Consider the following 23,634-nt stretch of genomic DNA (forward strand, 5'->3'; position numbering starts at 1 on the left):
CTCTTCAGGCTGCCTTTTTTTATTGACGTTTCCTCCTAGAAGGTCAATTTACATGCATCATTGATTCTAGACAGGGTTCAGAGCCTGACCACCTGCTGCCAGAAAGAGCATAGTATTCTCAGAGTATCACATACTGGCTATCCTTTGGTGCTATTGGATCAATAACCATTTTTAGATTAAACATATTTTTGTGGGTGTAACATAACCGCTGGAATATATTGTCTATGAAGCCTTGCTTTATAGTGCCTGAATTTATTCTTCTAGCCAGGTTTGAAATCTGGACTGGTAGTGGGGAGATGTGGAAGATTTCTTCCTTCCCACATACAGGTTCCTGTCTTTATCAATTAAATTTATCAGTGGTTTCGGAAAGCCTCTTTAAGGAAATCTCTGTAGCTTCTTTCTCTAAAAAGTGGTTGTTATTCATATCTGACTTCAGGCGTAAACTCCATAAACTCTGTCTATGCAGTAGCATTGATCATTTCCAGGATATTAACAGTTGTTCTAAAAGTTTTTCCTCAAGTTTGACTTTCAAGCAACTTGATCTTTTTCTCAACTGAAGCAAAATTGTAATCAAAATTCTTGGCAGTAGTTTTTGTCTTGGTTTCCTGAGAATGCATTTTCTTTAAATACAGAATGAAAAACCAACTGTGCATGTTTCAGAGTAACAGCCGTGTTAGTCTGTCTTCGCAAAAAGAAAAGGAGTACTTGTGGCACCTTAGAGACTAACCAATTTATTTGAGCATGAGCTTTCGTGAGCTACAGCTCACTTCATCGGATGCATACCGTGGAAACTGCAGAAGACATTATATACACACAGAGACCATGAAACAATACCTCCTCCCACCCCACTGTCCTGCTGGTAATAGCTTATCTAAAGTGATCATCAAGTTGGGCCATTTCCAGCACAAATCCAGGTTTTCTCACCCTCCACCCCCCCCCCACACACAAACTCACTCTCCTGCTGGTAATAGCCCATCCAAAGTGACCACTCTCTTCACAATGTGTGTGATAATCAAACTGCCTTCTGAGCATGCTGCTCTCAGCTCTACCAGTTCCCCTTCCACCAATCACTGTACATTATCTTAAAAATGAAATATTTTTTATTGTCTTTGAAGGATGGCCCTGAGGAAATGAGTTCTCATCTTCCACTTTTAGAGTGTTTTTGAAGTGTTTATTTTGAACAGCAGGTAGTCTCTTCTTTGGTGCCTGTGCTGATTATGATGTCTGTTAGTACAATTTCTAAAAGGTATTTAAGTTACATTTTTTTGGAATATCACACTTAGACTAGATAAGAACACAAACCTCTTGCACACCTGACATTTGCTACAGTGGGGAACAAAAATCTAAGGCTGATTGTTTTGAGCCTTAGGCCCCATGTGTGGGGACATATGTGGAATGTCTTAGTGCTCTATTGGCTTTGGAAAGTTTCCTACTATGGAATTTGACATGGGTCTTTGTGCTCAATGCCCCTAAGGGAGAGGGGGACTAAAAGAGAGAGGGTCAGATCCTCAGCGTAGCTCACAGTAGAGGCTCTGGCCCAGAATACTTTCCCCTCTCCCTGAGTAGCCTAGATTTTTCTCAGAAAACTACTGAACTGTATCAAATTCTAGTAATTGAGGTCAGAATCTGTCTAGAAGGATTTGATAAAGACTTGAAAATCTCTCTGCTCTCAGGAGAGAAATTTGAAAGCATACGGTTGAGAAACTCTGGACCAGACTTTTCAGATGACATACAAAGCTTAAAACCCAAATTACAAGCATCTCAAAACACAAACATTCAAAAGGCAGCCACTCCCCTCCTTAAACCCTCATCGTTTTCTTTTCTGGTTTTCATAACTGTAAGAAGCAGTTGCTGACAGTGACCCTTTCTTACTCTCCAGGCCTATATTTCCAAAAGCTAAAGATCATTCTAGAGCTGGAGCCTGATAGACTGGTGTCTACATTTGTCGGGATAGAAGTAGTGAAGCACACCAAATGGGAGGGAGGGAATGGTGGCAGTCTTTCAAACTCCTCTCATAAACACAGTACCTGGATGTTTTTGCTAAAATGATCAGTAGCAAAATAGTTAATCAGGTTAATATTGAAAATGTGTCATTGTCATAAATATAAAGGGAAGGGTAACCACTTTTAAATCCCTCCTGGCCAGAGGCAAAACCCTTTCACCTGTAAAGGGTTAAGAAGCTAAGATAACCTCACTGGCACCTGACCAAAATGACCAATGAGGAGACAAGATACTTTCAAAGCTGGGGGGGAAACAAAGGGTCTGTCTGTCTGTATGATGCTTTTGCTGGGAACAGATCAGGAATGCAGCTTAGAACTCCTGTAAAAAGTTAGTAAGTAATCTAGCTAGAAATGGGTTAGATGTCTTTTGTTTAATGGATGGTAAAATAACTGTGCTGAATGGAATGTATATTCCTGTTTTTGTGTCTTTTTGTAACTTAAGGTTTTGCCTAGAGGGATTCTCTATGTTTTGAATCTGATTACCCTGTAAGGTATTTACCATCCTGATTTTACAGAGGTGATTCTTTTACCTTTTCTTTAATTAAAACTCTTCTTTTAAGAACCTGATTGTTTTTTCATTGTTCTTAAGATCCAAGGGTTGGGTCTGTGTTCACCTGTACAAATTGGTGAGGATTTTTATCAAGCCGTCCCTAGGAAAGGGGGTATAGGGTTTGGGCGGGAAGACGTCTCCAAGTGGGCTCTTTCCCTGTTCTTTGTTTAACATGCTTCGTGGTGGCAGCATAGGGTTCAAGGACAAAGCAAAGTTTGTACCTTGAGGAAGTTTTTAACCAAAGCTGGTCAGAATACGCTTAGGGGGTCTTTCATGCAGGTCCCCACATCTGTACCCTAGAGTTCAGAGTGGGGAAGGAACCTTGACAGTCCTACTGATGGTGATACCCCTTCCTACTCTGCCCACAAGCCAAGTTCCAACTGTGATTTCATTAATGTCAATATGAGTTGCAGATGCTCAGCACCTCTAAAAATCTTAAGGTGCCTAAAATATGGATTTAGTTGCTTTGCTTTTATGCAACTAGATTTGGAAATTTTGATTTCTTTTTTAAAATGAAAGTTTAAGCCTTGTCTACACTGGGATTATGCATATGACTGATATAAATCATGTCTACACTAGAGCAACAAGCCTGGGACAGTTACACTTGTGGCTGAAAATCTAGGGTTGATAATAAACTGACGGAGCCACCAGACCATTGCTAGTACAGTGTACCACCATGTACATTACTGGCTTTATCTAGATGCTAGACTATGGATAAACAAACACTTTTTTTACTAGCATCTTTGCTAACTGTGAGTTGGAGGTCCCCATTGACGTTTTTGAATTATGCTAGCTGGTTACTGGTGGTCATAACCAGGTTTCTGTGTATGGGAAATGAAATCTGTGGCTGTCAGGTTTTTATAATACAGCAAAAGAACCTCCTGCAGTGGATGTTGCAAGGGGACCTTCCTAGTTATAAACTAATATAATAAATCAAAACACTAATCCCAAGAGGTTTCAGAGTAGCAGCCATGTTAGTCTGTATTCGCAAAAAGAAAAGGAGTACTTGTGGCACCTTAGAGACTAACAAATTTATTTGAGCATAAGCTTTCGTGAGCTACAGCTCACTTCATCAGATGCATCCCAAAAGGTTTGCAGTGTTGTTGTCCTAAACAGCATCTTTCAGATAAAATGTTTTAATTTGCTAATTATCAGAAACATTGGTGTTAGTTTGAAATATTTGCTGTGTATTTGATTTCACTACAATGGAAATATTCAGCCTCCCTACAAAGAAGATGATTATGAATAACATTTTCATGCTCCAGTATCTGGACATGTCACGTTAATAAATGCAGTTTGTGTTTCACGGCAGAAATACCTTTAAAAAAAGTATAAAGGGAAAAATACTGTCTTGTGTAAAGATGGTTGATTGCTGACTTCATACTTTACTAGATGAAAATGAAAAGCTAAATGAAAAATTCAGAGGAGCACAATCTGTCTGGAAAAGATTTGGATTTCAATGGTATGATTATCTAGATTGCAAAAGTGCTGCATGCAGTCACTTGTAAATTTATGTTGCAGATTTGTGATATGCTGCATGTATGCGTGAACCAGAGTAAGAAATATTTGTTTTACTGCCAAGTCTGCAAACATTTGTGAGCGATCCAGGTATACTGATCACCCAAGATAATTGTCTTGAAAATGTGTGTGTGTGTGTGTGAGGGAGGAGGAGAGAGAGCGAAATATCTATGCTTTTGCTATACAGCATAATTACTTGAAAAGGACTGTGTGTTTGTGTGAGAGAGATACCAGGCAACTGCTGGAAAAGGCCTGTATATGTATGATATTTATGCTTTTGTCTCTGAAAAGGTGCCTGTGTGTGAGAGAGAACAAGGGAGAGAGCACTTGCCAGGCCTGTTTTATTATCGCAGGTAATTTTATTTTACAGAGGATGTAGAAACCTTCAGAGCTGCATGGTGAGTGTGCCGTTATAACCGCCGGCACAGATGGACACTGGTAACCATACATCCCAGCAGTAACCATACTGGCCACCTCCTCGGGCTGGAAATCGCCCAACCTGGCTTTCTCTGAGCTAGGGCTGTCAGCTCATCCAGGGGCATAGTTTGAAGAAGAAAATCACCCCCATTAAAGAAAAAATAGCCACAAGCCCAAGCCCGGCAGTCCCCCCTGAGGCGACACTCTCCTTGGTTTAGCCAAGTAGGACCCAAAGAGCGCACGAGGGGCAAGAACTGGCAACATCCTGGAGGAGAAAACTGCCCTGGGGCCAGCTGGCGAGCCCCACGCACTCCCCGGGAGCCTTCCCCTTCTTTCCCGCGGGGCTGCTGCAGGGGCAGCGACTGGCCCAGGGGCGCACAGCGTGCGGCCCTTGGGGGCCAAGGCAAAGCCAGGGGCCCGCAGGGAGCCGTTGTTGGGCAGAGCAGGAGGGGCGCGGCGAGGTTTGGGAGAGCGGCCTGGCCCAGCGCCAGGCGAGCAGGGCGGGGGAGCTCCCGAGACGTGGGGCGGGCTCGGCGCCGCGCTTCTTGGCTGTACCTTTAAGGCGCTGTCCCCGCCTTCTCCCCCCCGGGTCGGGGGCCCTAAGCACAGCGCTCCGCCCCTCCCCGCGCCGGGGTGTGCGCGCCCGGGCAGCCGTCACGCCGCAGGTGCGGAGCGGAGCTGCAGGAGCAGAGGCGGCGGCTGCTGCACCGGCCGGGAGGGAGCCAGCCCCTTGCCGCGGCCAGAGCCCGAGCCGGGCCACCGGGCAGCGATCTCCCTAGGGCGGCAGCGCGGAGCATGTCTGTGGCGACAGGGGGCAGCGAGCCGGCTGCCGCCGCTGGGGGAGGCGGCGGGAGCCGGGTTTTCTTCCAGAGCCCCCGCGGCGGCGGCGGCGGCTCCTCCCGGGAGGACTCGGTCCCCGCCGCGGCGGTGCAGGTTCAGCAGCAGCGGCGCCACCAGCAAGGCAAAGTGACGGTGAAGTACGATCGGAAGGAGCTTCGGAAACGGCTGGTGCTGGAGGAGTGGATCGTGGAGCAGCTGGGGCAGCTGTACGGCTGCGAGGTACCGCACCTGCCCGGGGGCCACGGGGGCGCGGCTGGGGAAGGCGCGAGGCTGCCCGCGTGCGGTGCCCGGGGAGAGCCCCCGGCGTGTGGGCCATCGCCCGCCGCACCCCGCTGGCCGCGGGAGGCAGGCAGGCACTCGCCGAGGTGTGTGAACGGAGAGGGGCTCCCCCTCTCTGGGCTGTGTGTGTGTGAGATCTGCCCGTGCCTCCGCCCCCCAGAACTCTACCTGGAGACACAGGGGGGTGGGGCGGGGTGGTTGAACTTTTTCCTTTTGCGCCTGTCTATGGTTTGATTAATTGGAAACGTTGTTAGTTTGTTTTTTTTTAAACCCACCTCTAAATGACATTCCCAACTCTGGTGTCCCCGCCCCCCTTTCCTCCCTCTCATTTTTTATGTTCGTAAAGCTGAAGCAAGATGCATGTCCCTCTGTTAAGCCGTTTAATTAATTTCGTCGCAAGGCTATCTTTCCGCGGGAATAGTCCCTGCAGAGGCGCCCAGGGCTTTTTTGCAACTGCGGGGGTTGTAGGATGCCTGTGTGAGTGTTTAAAACACATGTTTAGTGGACATGTGTAGAGCAAAGGGGCTGAAGTCTGGTTTGTATTGATTTTGAGCAGCCCTGATTTCTGTGAAGGTGATCATTTCTTTTTTTCTGTTCCCTTTCGCCGGCCATCCCCCAGAGAGGGATGGGGAAAAACAAGCCTTCTGTTCAACTGCTATTGATAATCATATACCTGGCATGCAGTAAGCTGGCCTTGATCCTCCTGCCGCTAAACCTGTCTCTTGCTGTATAAAGGGGTTATAAGTACAAATTGACTTAAGGGGTTTAAAAACGACGTAATTGTGGGCTGGCTTCAGTTACTTAGGCTACCTCCTGTCTTAGGGTTGTGTGCAGTGTTGCTGGAGACATGTTGGTTCCTCGGGTATTAGAGAGACAAGGTGGGTGAGGTTGGTGAGAGAGGCATGCTTTAGACCAGGGATAGGCAAACTATGGCCCACAGGCCACATTATCGGGCCCTGGGCTCCCACTGGGGAGCGGGGTCTGGGGCTTGCCTCGCTCCAGGTGGGGAGCAGGCTTGAAGGCCACTCCAAGCATGCGTTCTGCAGCTCCCAGAAGCAGCGGCATGTACTTCCCCCTCCCCCCCATCCTATGTTTAGAGGCAGCCAGACAGCTCTGTGCACTGCTCGAGCTGCAAGGGCAGCACCTGTGGATGGGGCAGCGCACAGAGCCATCTGGCTGTGCCTCTGCATAGGAGCCAGAGAGGGAACATGCCACTGCTTCCAGGAGCCGCTTAAGGTAAGCACCACCTGGAGACTGCCTCCCTTCCATTCTCCAACCCCCTGCCCCAGCCTTGATCCCCCTCCCACCCTCTGAACTCTTCAGTCCTAGTCCAGAGCTGCTCCCCAGCCCGGAACCCCCTCCTACACCCTGAACTCCTCTTTTCTGGGCCTACCCCAGATCCTGCACTCCCAGCCAGAGCCCTCACCCCAATTTTGTGAGCATTCATGGCCTGCCATACAATTTCCATACCCAGATGTGGCCATTGGGCCAAAAAGTTTGCCCACCCCTGCTTTAGAGCTTTTATAGAGCTCTTGAAGAAAAGTGTTTGTCTTGGTGGATTCAATAAAGGTATTACCTCACCCACCTTGTCTTGTCTTACATGTGTGTCTGAATGGAATACTGTCATCCTATGAAGTAACATTATATAGAGCAGCAAGTTTGTTATGTTTAGTTTACATAGTATGCTGCTGAATGACTATAATATAACTGATGCTTAGCTGTATGTTAAAACATGTTTTTAAAATTTAGGATGGTATCCAAACCCATTCCTTCTTTTAACCAAGTAATTGCATGAGGGAAAGCTAGCAGAAACATAAGAAAGCTTCTCTCTGACAAGCATAACTTGAGTGACTTTTTGTGGGGGCAGTGTTCTTTAAAGAGGATATTTTCTCTTTAGGCTACAGTATGAATATGTTAGGTCTCTTGTATGTATGGGCCTATTAAATGAGACTCTGGTCTAGTCTGTTTTGTATTCGGCAGCCTTCTAGTAGAAAGAATAGCAATGGTTGGATATTGACTGCTGCCTTTAGCATTGTTCACTTTACTGGAGACTAATTGGTTGTAGCTTGGGAACAAAAGAGAAGCATTCCAGAGGCTCATCATGTTAGTGAATAACATATTACACATATTCTTCAGAATAAATGGAGAAACAAGTGCTTGATTCCTACTACATTAAACATAGATTAAGTGCTTATTTAATAACGTTCTTTACCTTACATATTTCCTCACTTTTCTGTATTCACAGAAATGAAGTGAATATATTAAATTGGGGAATATATAGAGGCTGTGCTAATATGGTAAAATATATAGTATACATATACTGTAGGATACAACAGTCTTGTCAGAACATTATAGCAGCAATTCTGAAGATTGCATTTATGTGCTGATGTTATGCTCAGTTCTGGACAATATTTTAAAAATAAGCCCTTGCCCCAGAGAACTTGCCACTAAATAAAACTAGTAAATATGTGTGATGATAAAGGCAGTAGGATGAGAGAGTTCAGCATACTGATCTTGCATTATTACCTTGAAGCAGTTGATAACAAAAGCTTGTGGCACAGCAAAACTGGTAATAGGTCCTGTGTTAGGAACAAAACACTTTCTTTTGCAATGGGAGGGTTTCTGTTGAAGACTATGCAGGACAACATATACTGTGAGTGATTCCTTAGTTAAAATGTCTTTTGGTAAAGCATAGGTAAAATAAAAATCCTCCAAAAAACCAAAACCAAACCCCGCCACAAAAAGCAACCCCCCACATCCTCAGGGTTATAGTTCAGCATTTACAAGGTCTCAAAGTTAGACACTTCTCAGCTGAAGTTCCATCGTTGCCCTTCCTTTCCTGTATACCATGTCAACTTCTGCCTAGGGATCACGTCAGAACAAAAGCTGAAGAAGAGGTGAAATCCTGGGTCGACTGAAGCCAATATTAATTTTGCCAATGGCTTCAGTGGAGCCAGGATTTCACCCCAGGGTCAGGAGTGCCTGTCAACAAAGAAGGAAAAGCCTGAAGTGCTGATGTCTAAATTAGATGTGAGGTTTGAATAACCAGGATGTGGGTATCTGACACACATGCATCTTCAAAATCAGCACAGCTATATTTTAAAACTAGTTTCTTACTATAGCTGTCTTAGATTGCTCCCCTCATTAAGAAATGGAGGGATAGCTCAGTGGTTTGAGCATTGGCCTGCTAAATCTAGGGTTGTGAGTTCAATCCTTGAGGGGGCCATTTGGGGCAAAAATTGGGGATTGGTCCTGCTTCAAGCAGGGGGTTGGACTAGATGACCTCCTGAGGTCCCTTCCAATCCTGATATTCTATGTCTATGTCTAAGTTCAAAGGTGTTAACTAATCTGACACATGGACTTGCATCATCAACTGAGGGAAGGGGATAGGTGGGAATTTAGTGAAAACCAAACAAACCATTGTAACTTTAACTCCTCAGACAGATTTCAGAGTAGCAGCCCTGTTAGTCTGTATCCTCTAAGGTGTCACAAGTACTCCTATTTTTTTGCAACTAACAAATTTATTTGAGCATAAGCTTTTGTGAGCTACAGCTCACCTCATCGGGTGCATGCAGTGGAAAATACAGTGGGGAGATTTTATATACACAGAGAACATGAAACAATGGGTGTTACTATACAGACGGTAATGAGAGTGATCAGGTAAGGTGAGCTATTATCAGCAGGAGAGCGGGGGCGGGGGGACGACATGACACACACCTTTTGTAGTGATGATCAAGGTGGGCCATTTCCAGCAGTTGACAAGAACGTGTGAGGAACAGTGGCGGGGGGAGGGGAATAAACATGGGGAAATAGATTTACTTTGTGTAATGACACATCCACTCCCAGTCTTTATTCAAGCCTAATGTAATGATGTCCAGTTTGCAAATTAATTGTGGAAAAGCAGCATCACTTGCCCCATAACCTCAGCCGTGCAGAACACAATGACATCCACAGCCTCAGAAACAACTCTGACATAGTCAAAAAGGCTGACAAAGGAGGTGCTGTCGTCCTCATGAATAAGTCAGAATATGAACAAGAGGCTACTAGGCAGCTCTCCAACACTACATTCTACAAGCCATTACCCTCTGATCCCACTGATGGTTACCAAAAGAAACTACACCATCTGCTCAACAAACTCCCTGAAAAAGCACAAGAACAAATCCGCACAGATACACCTCTAGAACCTTGAGCAGGGGTATTCTATCTGCTACACAAGATCCATACACCTGGAAATCCTGGACACCCCATCATCTTAGGCATTGACACCCTAACAGCAGGATTGTCTGGCTATGTAGACTTCCCCCTCAGGCCCTACGTGACCAGCACTCTCAGCTATCTTCGAGACACCACTGACTTCCTGTGGAAACTACAATCCATCTGTGATCTTCCTGAAAACACCATCCTAGCCACTATGGATGTAGAAGACCTCTACACCAACATTCCACACAAAGATGGACTACAAGTCGTCAGGAACAGTGTCCCTGATAATGTCACGGCAAACCTGGTGGCTGAACTTTGTGACTTTGTCCTGACCCATAACTATTTCACATTTGGGGACAATGTATACCTTCAAATCAGCGGCACTGCTATGGGTACCCGCATGGCCCCACAGTATGCCAACATTTTTATGGCTGACTTAGAACAACGCTTCCTCAGCTCTCGTCCTCTAATGCCCCTACTCTTCTTGCACTATATTGATGACATCTTCATCATCTGGACCCATGGAAAAGATTCCCTTGAGGAATTCTACCATCGCACCATCAACCTCAGCCTGGACCAGTCCACACGAGATCCACTTCCTGGACACTACGATGCTAATAAGCTATGGTCACATAAACACCACCCTATACCAGAAACCTACTGACTGCTATACTTACCTACATGCCTCCAGCTTTCATCCAGACCACACCACATGATCCATTCTCTACAGCCAAGCTCTACGATACAACCGCATTTGCTCCAATCGCTCAGACAGAGACAAACATCTACAAGATCTCTTTCAAGCGTTCTTACAACTACAGTACCCACCTGCTGAAGTGAAGAAACAGATTGACAGAGCCAGAAGAGTACTCAGAAGTCACCTACTACAGGACAGGCCCAACAAAGAAAATAACAGAACGCCACTAGCCGTCACCTTCAGCCCCCTACTAAAACCTCTCCAATGCATCATCAAGGATCTACAACCTATCCTGAAGGATGACCCATCGTTCTCTCACAGATCTTGGAAGACAGGCCAGTCCTTGCTTACAGACAGCCCCCCAACCTGAAGCAAATACTCACCAGCAACCACACACCACACAACAGAACCACTAATCCAGGAACCTATCCTTGCAACAAAGCTCCTTGCCAACTGTGTCCACATATCTATTCAGGGGACACCATCATAGGGCCTAATCACATCAGCCACGCTATCAGAGGCTCGTTCACCTGCACATCTACCAATATGATATATGCCATCATGTGCCAGCAATGCCCCTCTGCCATGTACATTGGCCAAACCGTACTGTCTCGACGTAAAAGAATAAATGGACACAAATCAGACGTCAAGAATTATAACATTCAAAAACCAGTCGGAGAACACTTCATTCCCTCTGGTCACTCGATTACAGACCTAAAAATGGCAATTCTTCAACAAAAAAACTTCAAAAACAGACTCCAACGGGACACTGCTGAATTGGAATTAATTTGCAAACTGGACACCATTACATTAGGCTTGAATAAAGACTGGGAGTAGATGTTTCATCACACAAAGTAAAACTATTTCCCCATGTTTATCCCCCCCTCACCCCGAACTGTTCCTTAAACTTCTTGTTAACTGCTGGAAATGGCCCACCTTGATTATCACTACAAAAGGCTTTTTTTTTTTTCTTCTCCTGCTGGTAATAGCTCACCTTATCATAGAACTATAGAATATCAGGGTTGGAAGGGATCTCAGGAGGTCATCTAGTCCAACCCCCTGCTCAAAGCAGGACCAATCCCCAATTAAATCATCCCAGCCAGGGCTTTGTCAAGCCTGACCTTAAAAACTTCTAAGGAAGGAGATTCTACCACCTCCCTAGGTAACGCATTCCAGTGTTTCACCACCCTCCTAGTGAAAAAGTTTTTCCTAATATCCAACCTAAACCTCCCCCACTGCAACTTGAGACCATTACTCCTTGTCCTGTCCTCTTCTACCACTGAGAATAGTCTAGAACCATCCTCTCTGGAACCACCTCTCAGGTAGTTGAAAGCAGCTATCAAATCCCCCCCTCATTCTTCTCTTCTGCAGACTAAACAATCCCAGTTTCCTCAGCCTCTCCTCATAAGTCATGTGTTCCAGACCCCTAATCATTTTTGTTGCCCTTCGCTGGACTCTCTCCAATTTATTCACATCCTTGTTGTAGTGTGGGGCCCAAAACTGGACAGAGTACTCCAGATGAGGCCTCACCAATGTCGAATAGAGGGGAACGATCACGTCCCTTGATCTGCTCACTATGCCCCTACTTATACATCCCAAAATGCCATTGGCCCTCTTGGCAACAAGTGCACACTGCTGACTCATATCCAGCTTCTCGTCCACTGTCACCGCTAGGTCCTTTTCTGCAGAACTGCTGCCTAGCCATTCGGTCCCTAGTCTGTAGCAGTGCATTGGGTTCTTCCGTCCTAAGTGCAGGACCCTGCACTTATCCTTATTGAACCTCATCAGATTTCTTTTGGCCCAATCCTCCAATTTGTCTATGTCCCTCTGTATCCTATCCCTACCCTCCAGCGTATCTACCACTCCTCCTAGTTTAGTATCATCCGAAATTTGCTGAGAGTGCAATCCACACCATCCTCCAGATCATTTATGAAGATATTGAACAAAACCGGCCCCAGGACCGACCCCTGGGGCACTCCACTTGACACCGGCTGCCAACTAGACATGGAACCATTGATCACTACCTGTTGAGCCCGACAATCTAGCCAACGTTCAACCCACCTTATAGTGCATTCATCCAGCCCATACTTCTTTAACTTTCTAACAAGAATACTGTGGGAGACCGTGTCAAAAGCTTTGCTAAAGTCAAGAAACAATACATCCACTGCTTTCCCTTCATCCACAGAACCAGTAATCTCATCATAGAAGGCGATTAGATTAGTCAGGCATGACCTTCCCTTAGTGAATCCATGCTGACTGTTCCTGATCACCTTACCTGATCACTTTTGTTACAGTGTATATGGTAACACCCACTGTTTCATGTTCTCTGTGTATATAAAATTTCCCCACTGTATGTTCCACTGCATGCATCCAATGAAGTGAGCTGTAGCTCACAAAAGCTTATGCTTAAATAAATTTGTTAGTCTCTAAGATGCCACAAGTACTCCTTTTTCTTTTTCCTCAGACAGATTATCTTCCCAGCCCCAGATGGTGGGAAAAAAGCATTCACCTTTGGTCTGAGAGGAGCAGGGGATCTCTTATAGAAAACTTTAACAGTTAAATGGAAAGATAAATGTATAACTACTTTGCTCTTGAAGCTTCTTGTTCTTTAGCAAACTCTCATGACTGGCTCATTTCAGATCTGTTGAATTTACTTAAGTTTTTGAAGAAAATGGTGTTAAACTTAGATTAGAAATACTAATTTAGGTTAATGTCTTGTTTCCCCCAGCTCTTGCTAGACAGTTACCTTATGGTTAGGGCCCTACCAAATTCAAGGTCCATTTTGGTCAATTTCACGATCATAGGATTTTTAAAAATGTAAATTTCATGATTTCAGCTATTTAAATATGAAATTTCATGGTGCTGTACTTGTAGGGATCCTGACCCAAAAAGGAGTTTGGGAGGGGGAGTGTCGCGGGGGGGACCAGATTTCACGGTCCGTGACTTGTTTTTCATAGCTGTGAATTTGGTAGGGCTCTACTTATGGTACTGTGTAGTGTCATGGTATGTCTACACAGCAAGTAGACACTAATGGCTGGCCCATGCCAGCTGACTCAGGCTTGCGGGGGTTGGGCTGCAGGGCTGTTTCATTGCTGTGTAGACTTCTAGGCTCTGGCTGGAGCCCGTGCTCTAAGACCCTCCCACCTTGCATGGTCCTAGAGCCTGGGCTCCAGCAATGAAACAGCCCTGCAAGCCTGAGCTGGCTGGCACGGGCCAGCTGCAGATGTGTAGCTGCTGTGTAGACATACCTTCAGAGTTGATGGCAGTAGTCAAAGGGCTAAACAATTACTAGGCTGTCAACATTCAAAATAATATTCAATATCTATAGTCTGGTGGCAAGTGTGATGAATAATGTAAGATTTTTTGCTTAAATTATTTTTAGGTTTGGCTGTAGCTCCTGTATTGAAACTTAATCACACTATTACTAACTGTGAGTGAAAGCTGGTTGGGAGGAATTGGTCAGCTTAGCTTCTATGAAAGATCTAGCACAATTTCATAATATGGTGATGCTCGGATTCTGAAATTTTAATCCTCCAGAATGTCTCACTAGCTGTGGAATGGATAATTCTGGAATAGCAAGTCAATGGTTATGTTTCCTCTCTAGTCTGTTGAGGGACTCAGCATTTCCATTTTTCACTGATGGTGGAAATGAGTAATTACCATCCATTCTTGGGAAAAGCAGAAGTAGGGAGGTGAGGGGTACTTTGTAGCTTAGTGCAGAGAATGTGTGCAAAATAAATCTTGGACTCTAATATTATGACTGGGTAAATTTGCTGTCCGCCCACTGATCTCCATTTAAATAGCTTCTTTCTAATGAATTACAGTAAGACTCATTGGTAAACAAATACTTCAAAAACCAGAAGTGTCCCTTTATTTGAAGCCTGAAATGTGGTCCTGTGTCTTGCTGTCAGTGCTTGAGAGAACACAGGGTATAGGAGGAGTTGAGAACAGGGTTTTTAAAAGAAGTTTGTGACTTTGAAAACCTCTCAATTTTTTTATTAAACTGAAACCTTAAGTTAAACTGGATAATGAAAAGCTTTCTTTAGAACATCAATTTTTCTTCAGAGACGTCTTGCCACGATTACAACATACAAAACTTGAGTTGCCTTTAGGAAGACGAATCATATGTAAACAATCATTTAGAGTTGTTTATGTTGGGGATGAGGGATGGCTTGTAAAGGGCTGGCTATTTTGAAAGCAAACTTTGCAGGGCCAAAGAATTTAGAGTAGGATTGAGGTTGAAGCATTTCAAGTAAAGGTGCTCTGAAACAAGGTCCAGTGGAATCCAAGGTGATCCAACCCACTCACCAATTTAGTTGTGCCGGGTTCTCAGGATGACTGGCCTTAAAAACTCAAATATGAACCCAGCTCAAACTCCTGTTCACGTGACCTCTGGCACTTACGTGAATTACTCTAGATCAGGGGTTCTTATTATTTGTCATAATGAGCCTCCCTAAGCTTAAAAAACCTCTCAAAACAATTGCACCTCATCATAGTTTACTAAGACAACGCAAAGAATGAAAACATAAGAACGGCCATACTTGGTCAGACCAAAGGTCCATCTAGCCTAGTATCCTGTCTTCCGACAGTGGCCAATGCCAGGTTCCCCAGAGGGAATGAACAGAACAGGTAATCAAGTGATCCATCCCATCACCCATTCCCAGCTTCTGGCAAACAGGGGCTAGGGACACCATCCCTGTGCATCCTGGCTAATAGCCATTGATGAACCTATCCTCCATGAATTTATCTAGTTCTTTTTTGAACCCTGTTGTAGTCCTATGCTTTGCAAGAATAAGAGTATTCCTAAAATATAATCCTATGCTTTGCAAGAGTAGAAGGGCTTTGATCAATGTAGTTATAATAAGTATATAAGTGTCAAAGGTACTAATTTTAGTTCATAAAGCACCTTTCATGTTCTCTCACAGATCTGTTCAAAAAGAGTACAAATCACAGCAGCTAAAATAAAACTGCACAAACATTTTAGGAAATCATAATGTCAAACCTCTTTGTGCCAAGTGGCTGAGGGCACACAGTTTTACAGGTATCTCCTGGGTTGAGCATATGCAGCATAATGCACTAAAAAGGGGCATGTAAGGTCTCTACTGAGAGCCAGTAGCCCACTGGTGGTCATAATCATTGCAAAATGTATCTATGGAATATATTTAAGAAGGTAAAAATCTGTACTAGCAATTAGGTTCCTTGAAGTTAAAGCAGGTCACCTGGAGGTGACATGCCTCGGACAGGTTCTGGTCAGGCAGGAGGTAGTAGACGCTTATCTCTCTGATTGGTTTTTGTGTATTGTGTGTCTCCCAATGTAAGTCTACCTGCATTGGGGGCTGCCAGCTCATCAAGATTGTCAAATCGACAAGTTATCACAAAATCTACAGGAAAGAACACACAGCAGGAGAGTGTTCAGTTTATGAATAAAAATCAAGACTATTTTGATACATCTGGGGTTGCAAAGAGAGTGAGAGCATTCTACATTGCGGTGACAAGCTGACAGTATGGCTTGTCTCATGAAAAAGGGATCGCAGCCTTCCAGGCGAGAAAATGCTGGTGAACAATATTTACATTAGATATGATAATCTTATTAAATCTAGACTCTGGAATGCCTGTTATAAAATTAAACCATATGTAACAATTTGTTTCCAATATTTCTATTTGCTATTGCCTGAATCGTTATACTGTTTTAAACAAACTTTTACTTTTTTTTTTTACTGTAAACATACCCAAGTGCCGTATGTTAAATGGAATGGTGCTCTGAGGTGGAACTGGCAAGTTGGCTGTACTGCCTCTTTGGAAGCAGTGAATGCTGCGAGTGTCCAGTGAATCGGGGGGGCTGGACACAACGGGGATGCATGGAGGGCTCAGGTGCTGGAGTGTTCCTGTTGCTAACCTGCAGCTGCGTGGGGGTGACAGAATCTGTGTGCAGGGAGTCAAGAGTTTAGCACTCAAGGTTGCCATCACTTTGCGCTCCACATAGGTCTGGCATAGCAAGAAGTCTGTGGGGGTGCTGAGCTAGTAGCTGGAGTGGCCTCTGCCATGAGTGCCATCATTGTCCTTGGGGCTGGTGGAGCTGGGGGTGAAGTAGAGCTGTCACTGGCTGAGACCAGCTGGTTACTTGTTGGCTGTATGGGCACTATGTAGGAGGCAGCATGTCACCATGGGCAGGGATTGCATGGGGCCCTGCCTCCCCTTGGGACCCAACCCAACTAGCTACAGAGACCCCACATCTGCAGTGACTCTTCCCTGGCATGAGTGGCCAAGCTCCAGAAACAGGGAGGAAAGTGACACCAAGAGCCTTTACAGAACTTACTTTGGGGTTGGAGTGATGCTCCAGGAGCACTAAATCCCTGGCCAAAAGACAGGAAACTAGTGCCCCATCCTGGCGCACACTCCTTCCTCCTTAGGGAGAAGGGCACCCCATTGTTTGAATGCCTCTGTTCTAAATTATCCAAAACTACATACATATTTACTAATGAATCAGTAAAGTGAAAATGTAGTGCTTAAGTCATATTAGCCTTTAGTAGCACAAGATTTAGTGGCCCTCACTGGACTAATACTGTATAAATTCATTCTGGTCAGTTTCTTCAACCTCTGCAATGTCTTTCTTTCTCTTTCTTTTTAAAAAAGCTCTAAATCTTTTTGTAGGAGTATCTTTCTCCACAAGTCTGGCACCTTTAAAACCCCTGACCAAATTTGTAGGTGATGAATAAGGTTTTGTAACTGACGCTGCCTTAGAATCACCTGCAAATGAATAAAAGAATCAAAATTGGTGTAACTTATACCATCTGGCTGGTGGCCATGTAAGTTACACCAGTGAGGATTTCCATATGCATAGTTTGCCTTTGCCTTATGTTCACCACCAGATTTAAAATTTTACACATAGTCTCTGGGACAATTTCAGAGATGATCAGGTCAGTTCTATAAGTAACTTTCTGTGCTGTGGTATTTTCTCCCAGCAGGTATATCTGTAATAAGTAGGACCCTACCAAATTCACGGCCATGAAATCACAGACTGTTAAATCAGGTCTTTTGTTTGCTTTTACCCTATGCTATACAGATTTCACAGGGGAGACCAGGGTTTCTCACACTGGGGATCCTGATCCAAAAGGGAGTTGCAGGGTGGTCACAAGGTTATTTTAGGGGGGGGGTCGCACTATTGCCATCCTTCCTTCTGCACCGCCTTCAGAGCTAGGCAGCCAGACAGTGGAGGCTGTTGGCCAGGTGCCCAGCTCTGAAGGCAGTGCTCTGCCGGCATCAGCATAGACGTAAGGGTGCAATACTATACCATGCCACCCTTACTTTTGTGCTGCTGCCTTCAGTGCTTGGTGGCTGGAGAGTGGCAGGCAGCAGGGCAGAAGTAAGGGTGGCAATACTATACCATGCCATCCTTCTGTGTTGCTACTGGTGGCAGCTCTGCCTGCAGATCTGGGCTCCGAGTCAGCAGCCGCTGCTCTTCAGCTGCCCAGCTCTGAAGGCAGTGCTGCCGCCAGCAGCAGCAGAGAAGTAAGGGTAGCAGTACCGTAACCCCCCCTTACAATAACCTTGTGACCATGCCACAACTCCTTTTTGGGTCAGGATCCCTTCAATTACAACACCGTGAGATTTCAGATTTAAATAGCTGAAATCATGACACTTACAATTTTTGAAATCTTACGACCATGAAATGGACTGTGAATTTTGGTAGAGTTTAGAACAACACAGAATTTATTTTATGCCTGTTCATGTTTTGTTCTAAACCTTGATTTGGGGGGTAAGGTTCAACAGGTAGTAAGATATAGATAGGATATAGATAAGATACCTTGTCTTGCCTGGCATGCATTTGACCAAAAAATGGAAGTTGTATTATTCAGATTTATCATATCTAAGTTACTTTGTTTGTTTGTTTGTTTTGTAAAAACAACCTTGTGATCTCAGAGGAGCAAGGGTAGGTATAATATGATGCAGGTGACTTGCTCATATTGTGGGAACTGGAAGAAAGGGTGGTTTGGTTGTCCAGGAGACTGTGTCCTATCCCAGCAGACTATGACCAATCTCAGTAATAAGTGTCTATTCCTGGCTGGACTACAGCAATCAGCCCTTGAGGAAACTCTCGCTAGCACAAAATGCAGTAACGTGTCTCTTCAGCACTATGCACTAACATAAATACACTACGTCTGTCCCTACAGAACATAGCCAAAGTGAAGATCTTAGTCTTTATCTTCAAAGTGCTTAATGGCTTGGGCCTCGGATACCTAAAATAATCTAAAACTCCAGGATGAAGGAGTTTCCATGTGTCCAGCTTGGCTTCCTGGGGATAAAAGAGCTGTGCTGTTGCCACAAGGGTGAAGCTTGTCAGTGTAGATGTAGATTTCTTGGGAGGCCCATGCAGAGGTGGGGAACAGACTGCCAAATGGTCAAAGAACTGCTTTAAATCTTACCACTTTCCATTCCAAGTGTAATGTGCCCTTTTCCATATTGCCTTCTATAGTAAACACAAAGCACAGCAGACATAAAACAGTTATGGGAACCTCCAACAAAACCTCTTGTAACACTCCCTCTAGACATAATGAGGGAGGGTGGGGGAACCACATGTGACAGATGCTAATTGAGTTGCCTAATGGGTTTCTGGAAGGCGCTCATACTATGGTGATAGGGCGGGAAGGAAATCTGAGCAGAATAAAGGATTTGGTCTTAACCATACTAACCATCATCAACCCTTTCCAAGAACAGTACCGAAATGGAGCAAGTTAAAACTACCACAATACTACTACTAAAGATACAGTTACTAATTTACAATCTCCTCTGAATAGGGCAGGTCTTAGAGATGAGCCCTATTGATCTTATTGTACTGCTAAATATTTCTTTAATGTCATCATTCACGGCGATTTCTAGTCCCTATCTCATTAACAAAACACTAGTCAAGGCTAATGTGTATTAACAGGTACCCAGAGATAATATGGTATGTGCTGCACCATTGAACATGGCACACTGCATCAATTTCTATATGCTTTCACCGGCTCGTGAGCCAAAGCTTCTTGTACATCTCTGATTACCTCCGCTATTACAAGGTGCCTGCCTGGGATTTTGAGGCTGCGTTCCTGTCCACGTCTGGTCTTCTGTCTGCTTCAGCCCCTACCATCACCTGCCACTATGTCTGTGCTATGCAGACCTTAACTGTCTGAGGTGGTTGCTATGGTTACCAGCAATCTGCTTGTTCTGCATCTGCAGGAACAGTAAATGGAAGTGTTTGCAACATCTAGGTAAAACGTTTGTTTGTTTATTTTATTTGGCGCATCCCATCCCCGTTGAAGTCACTTGTGCTGTTTTTGTTGACATTGCAAATTAGCAAAATGGATTTGATGGGCTGATGTGGTATGGTGTACTCTTTATCCTGTTCTTGGAGCAATGGTTGAAATATTCTTTATTTTTCTTGCAGAGTTTCTTATTTCAAAGAGGTTTGGACCCCTGTTGGGTAAAATATTGCTAGGATATAAAAATTTTAGTGCCAGTTGTGTGTCTTTTTGAAGAGATTCCCTTTAATTTGGGTGGCACCCCACTCTCCCCAGGCTAATTGGTGTCTGTATCCATTCTTGAATAGAATGGATGTGGCCAGAAAATGAGACGCATTAGCAATAATTTGTGGAGTGAGGGAGAATAAATTATTTACTCAGATATGAGTAAGTAGCTAGGTGCTCTGAATTTTTTTTCCTCAAGGAATTTAGTATAGTAACCCAGTGCTTGAATAACTATCCATTCAACTTTTTTTTTTTTAACATCTCTCAGAAAAACTTAACTCAGCACTAGAAATGAAGTCATCTAAGATGACCTCCTTTAGAAAACCGATCAGGAATGGCCTAGAGTTCATAGTATACTGCCCCCACTTACTACTGAACAGATCTGTGCTAGTGAATTGAGTGCTGCGATCAGGGCTCTTTACAAAGGTTAAATACTCAGGTTAACAACACTCTAAGATATGTGAAGCAATTACTAAATTCCCATGAAGTTAAAGGCACGTACCATGCTTGGCCTAAAAGGGCCTAAGTATCTAAACGGAACATACACTTTTTCCTTAGAGAGGTGCTGAGCTCACTCACCTACCTTTTGCAGGGTCTTAGAAACGTACAGGAATGGTTTCTCAGTCTCTTTTTGTTTATGTAAATGTGCTAACTAAACTTCTGAAAATCTGGAAACAAGGTTTTTTAATTCTGGCTTTGAACACAACATTCAGCTATCTCCTCTTTTCTTTGTGTGTGTAACTTTAGAGATGTTGCCCCCTCAAGGAACACAGGAAAAGGTTGTATTTTAAATCATGTAAATATTGTATAATTCTGCTGCCCTTTCAGCATCCTGATCATTACCATGACTTTAAAATGTAAGAAGTGCCCTTGACTTCTGCTTCTGAGACTTTAAAGTGGACTTTCATTGTCTTTATTTAATCATCTTCCCATGCAGATGAAATCCCTATTTACTGATGGTCCACAGAAGAACTAGTTAAACTAGAGAGCTAATTTACTTCATCTTTTTTTCCCCTTTTTTCCTCTCTCACTCTAGAGTATACAGGTCTTGCTCTTTGTGGTGGGGTGTGGCTGCCTTTTGACAAAGCAAGGAAAAGATGAGTCACTTATTTAAGTATATAATTGTACTTGTTATAAAACAACATCTGTAAGTAGTCATAGTTATAAGCTTTTTTTTTTTTGGTCTGCCTTTAGGTAGATAGCTTGAAATGTAAAGCTATTTCTGTTATAAGACAGTCAACCAAATTTTGTGCTGACTTGCATTGCATTTAACAGGGTGCAAGTCAGGGCAGAATCTGCTCCAGTCCTCTCATCTTGCCATATAAGCAGATGTAAATTCTGCAACTGAAACAAATATTTGAAACAAAAATAACCTTCTTTAAATGAAGAAAATGTTTATTGCATAACAGACTCCAGTTATGAGGCACAAGTGAAGTGTCTTTAAATAGACTTGGTATCTGGGTAAGAAGACATTCTAATAGAAGTAAAATCTCACTTTCCAAATAGTGAATTGTTTCAGGTTTGTCCTGTGAATAATCTGATTCTGTACTCATTTATTGTTTGCAGATACAGGTGAATTTCCTGTTTGTAGTCTAGAAGTGCTCACTGTGTATTTGGTGCTTCTTGAAAAGATGCTGTCCCTGGACCCTGACCAGGAAACAAATCTCCAAACAATCTCACTGTACACTAGAGATAATCTCTTCATTTCCTATGCTCTCAAAGAATTGCTTTGCATAACTGAATAGCAGACTTCTCTTGAGTCTCCAAAGATGACAAAGCAGCAGAAGTATCAATCTATTCTTCTTGCAGACTTCCATCTTACTTACCTACCATGAGAGAGTACTTCTCTCTCATCTTCCCCTTCTTCTATCTCGCTTGCCACCCACCCACTGAGCTCGAGAAACTTCAACTTGACACTACAAATTGAGTAGTTTAAACCATTACTATCCATCTGTCAGTTCAACTGCTAGTTGCATGGCCTAAAATGTTGGCAGTCTCACAACCCCAGTATGACACAGAGTGGAATTACACAAGTGATTTTTCTAGAGGTTATCAGCACTAGAGAAAGGGAGTGAAATTTAAAATCCTGTATCTGCTGCATGTACTGGCTGTCACTTTATAAGCAATTATTTCAAAGGTTAAATAAACTTAACTATTAAAGATAATAGTGTTCTTGGAACAAAGGAGCATGAGTCTGAGGACATATTGGGGTACAAATCTTCATTAAGGTGATTGTAGATCATAAATTGACTTAAATTCTGGTAACTGATAAAATCCTTTGTTTAAAAATCCATCATGCTATTCTAGGAACCTGTTCAATACAGTATCCAAACTATTTGCAGGGAATTGACAAAATGCCTTCTGTGTCTATGACCTGTATCTGTTTTGTCTGTATGGTAGTTACCAGTAGTGGAGATAGTGTACTTAAACCTTGATGGAAGTCAGTGTTTTGTGTGTGGACTTCAGTTATTACATAATTGATAGCTTTGTTAATCCAGTGAAACACCCTTCTGGCTCCAGTACAAAAGTGGCACACTAAATGTTTGCTATGATGTCTCTCTAATGCTTTCTTATCTCTTACTCTTATTCAGAAGGCTCTAATTTATAGGTGATTTTATTAGTCTATTATAGTGCAGTTTTTGTTCTGAAAATAAAAGGCATCTTGCATTTCTGAGTACATTGCTAATGTGAGGATTGTAAATTTAAATTTTGTGTGTGCCGGACTCCATAAATACAGAATTACAGCACAGTCAGTGCTGCATCGTGAAAATCCTCTTATCTGACTGTCTCAACAGTATTACGTTCTAGTAACTGTAAGCTTTTTGCATTTGATTTAAATGTTAATAGGGTAATTGTAATAGCATATAATATGCAAATCGGTTCAGCCTCATGTTCCTTTCCTGTTGCACTATAAGTTTCTATGTAGACTCTAAATGCCCGACTAAATTGTTTTTTGGTATTGGGGGTCTTCCCTAATGCACTTTCCTCACACACTTTACAATGGCACAAACATGAGACCTGAGGTCATCAAGGGATGTAGCTGTCTACACCTTTTATATGGGAGTGGAGTCCCACTGCAGTAAAAAAGAATTCGTTCCATCATAAAGGTCTACCTTGCACACGCACCTCTTTCTGTGGTTGGGGCCTTGATGGCATCACTATGAACATCATAGGTTTGTTCTGTGGCTGGGATTACATGATGATCTTGAAAATGATGTACAAGTATCTTAAAAAAACTTAGTGATAAGTGAGGTACGGTAGTAGATTACTCTCTTTTCATAGAACTGGGTTGAGTTCTCTTAAGTAACAATAGACTCTGGTCTTGATTGGGACTCCATGGGAAACTTACCCACCAATATAGCTGTGAACCACTTCGCAACACTTGAAAATAGAAAGAATGATGGCAAATCAAGGTCCTAACTTAATATTTAAAGACTTGGCTGAGAAATTAACAGGGGAAGGCAGACCATTTAAAGACTCAGATTTAGCACTGTGCTCCTTCACATTCTTTCCAGCATCTCTGTGAATTAGAGCCTACTGACTGTAGGCTGAAGTTCTCACCCCCAACACTACATCTGGTTGATTGTTCTGAAATCCAGTCCTCCAGGCTCTGGATGTCTGCTTGGTCTCACT

At 43.6% G+C, this 23,634-nt stretch overlaps 1 protein-coding gene across 1 annotated transcript in view; it reads left to right on the top strand.

The window, feature by feature from the left end:
• Positions 1 to 5,280: 5,280 nt before the first annotated feature.
• Positions 5,281 to 23,634, top strand: part of PPP1R14C (protein phosphatase 1 regulatory inhibitor subunit 14C) — a 71,224-nt gene continuing 52,870 nt past the window's right edge. Inside the window, exon 1 of the mRNA XM_077811789.1 lies at positions 5,281 to 5,544. Coding sequence (XP_077667915.1) covers positions 5,281 to 5,544 — 264 coding nt within the window. The remainder of the gene's footprint in view (positions 5,545 to 23,634) is intronic.

Source organism: Eretmochelys imbricata, chromosome 3 (genome assembly GCF_965152235.1).
Source record: "Eretmochelys imbricata isolate rEreImb1 chromosome 3, rEreImb1.hap1, whole genome shotgun sequence".
Lineage (NCBI taxonomy): Eukaryota > Metazoa > Chordata > Testudines > Cheloniidae > Eretmochelys > Eretmochelys imbricata.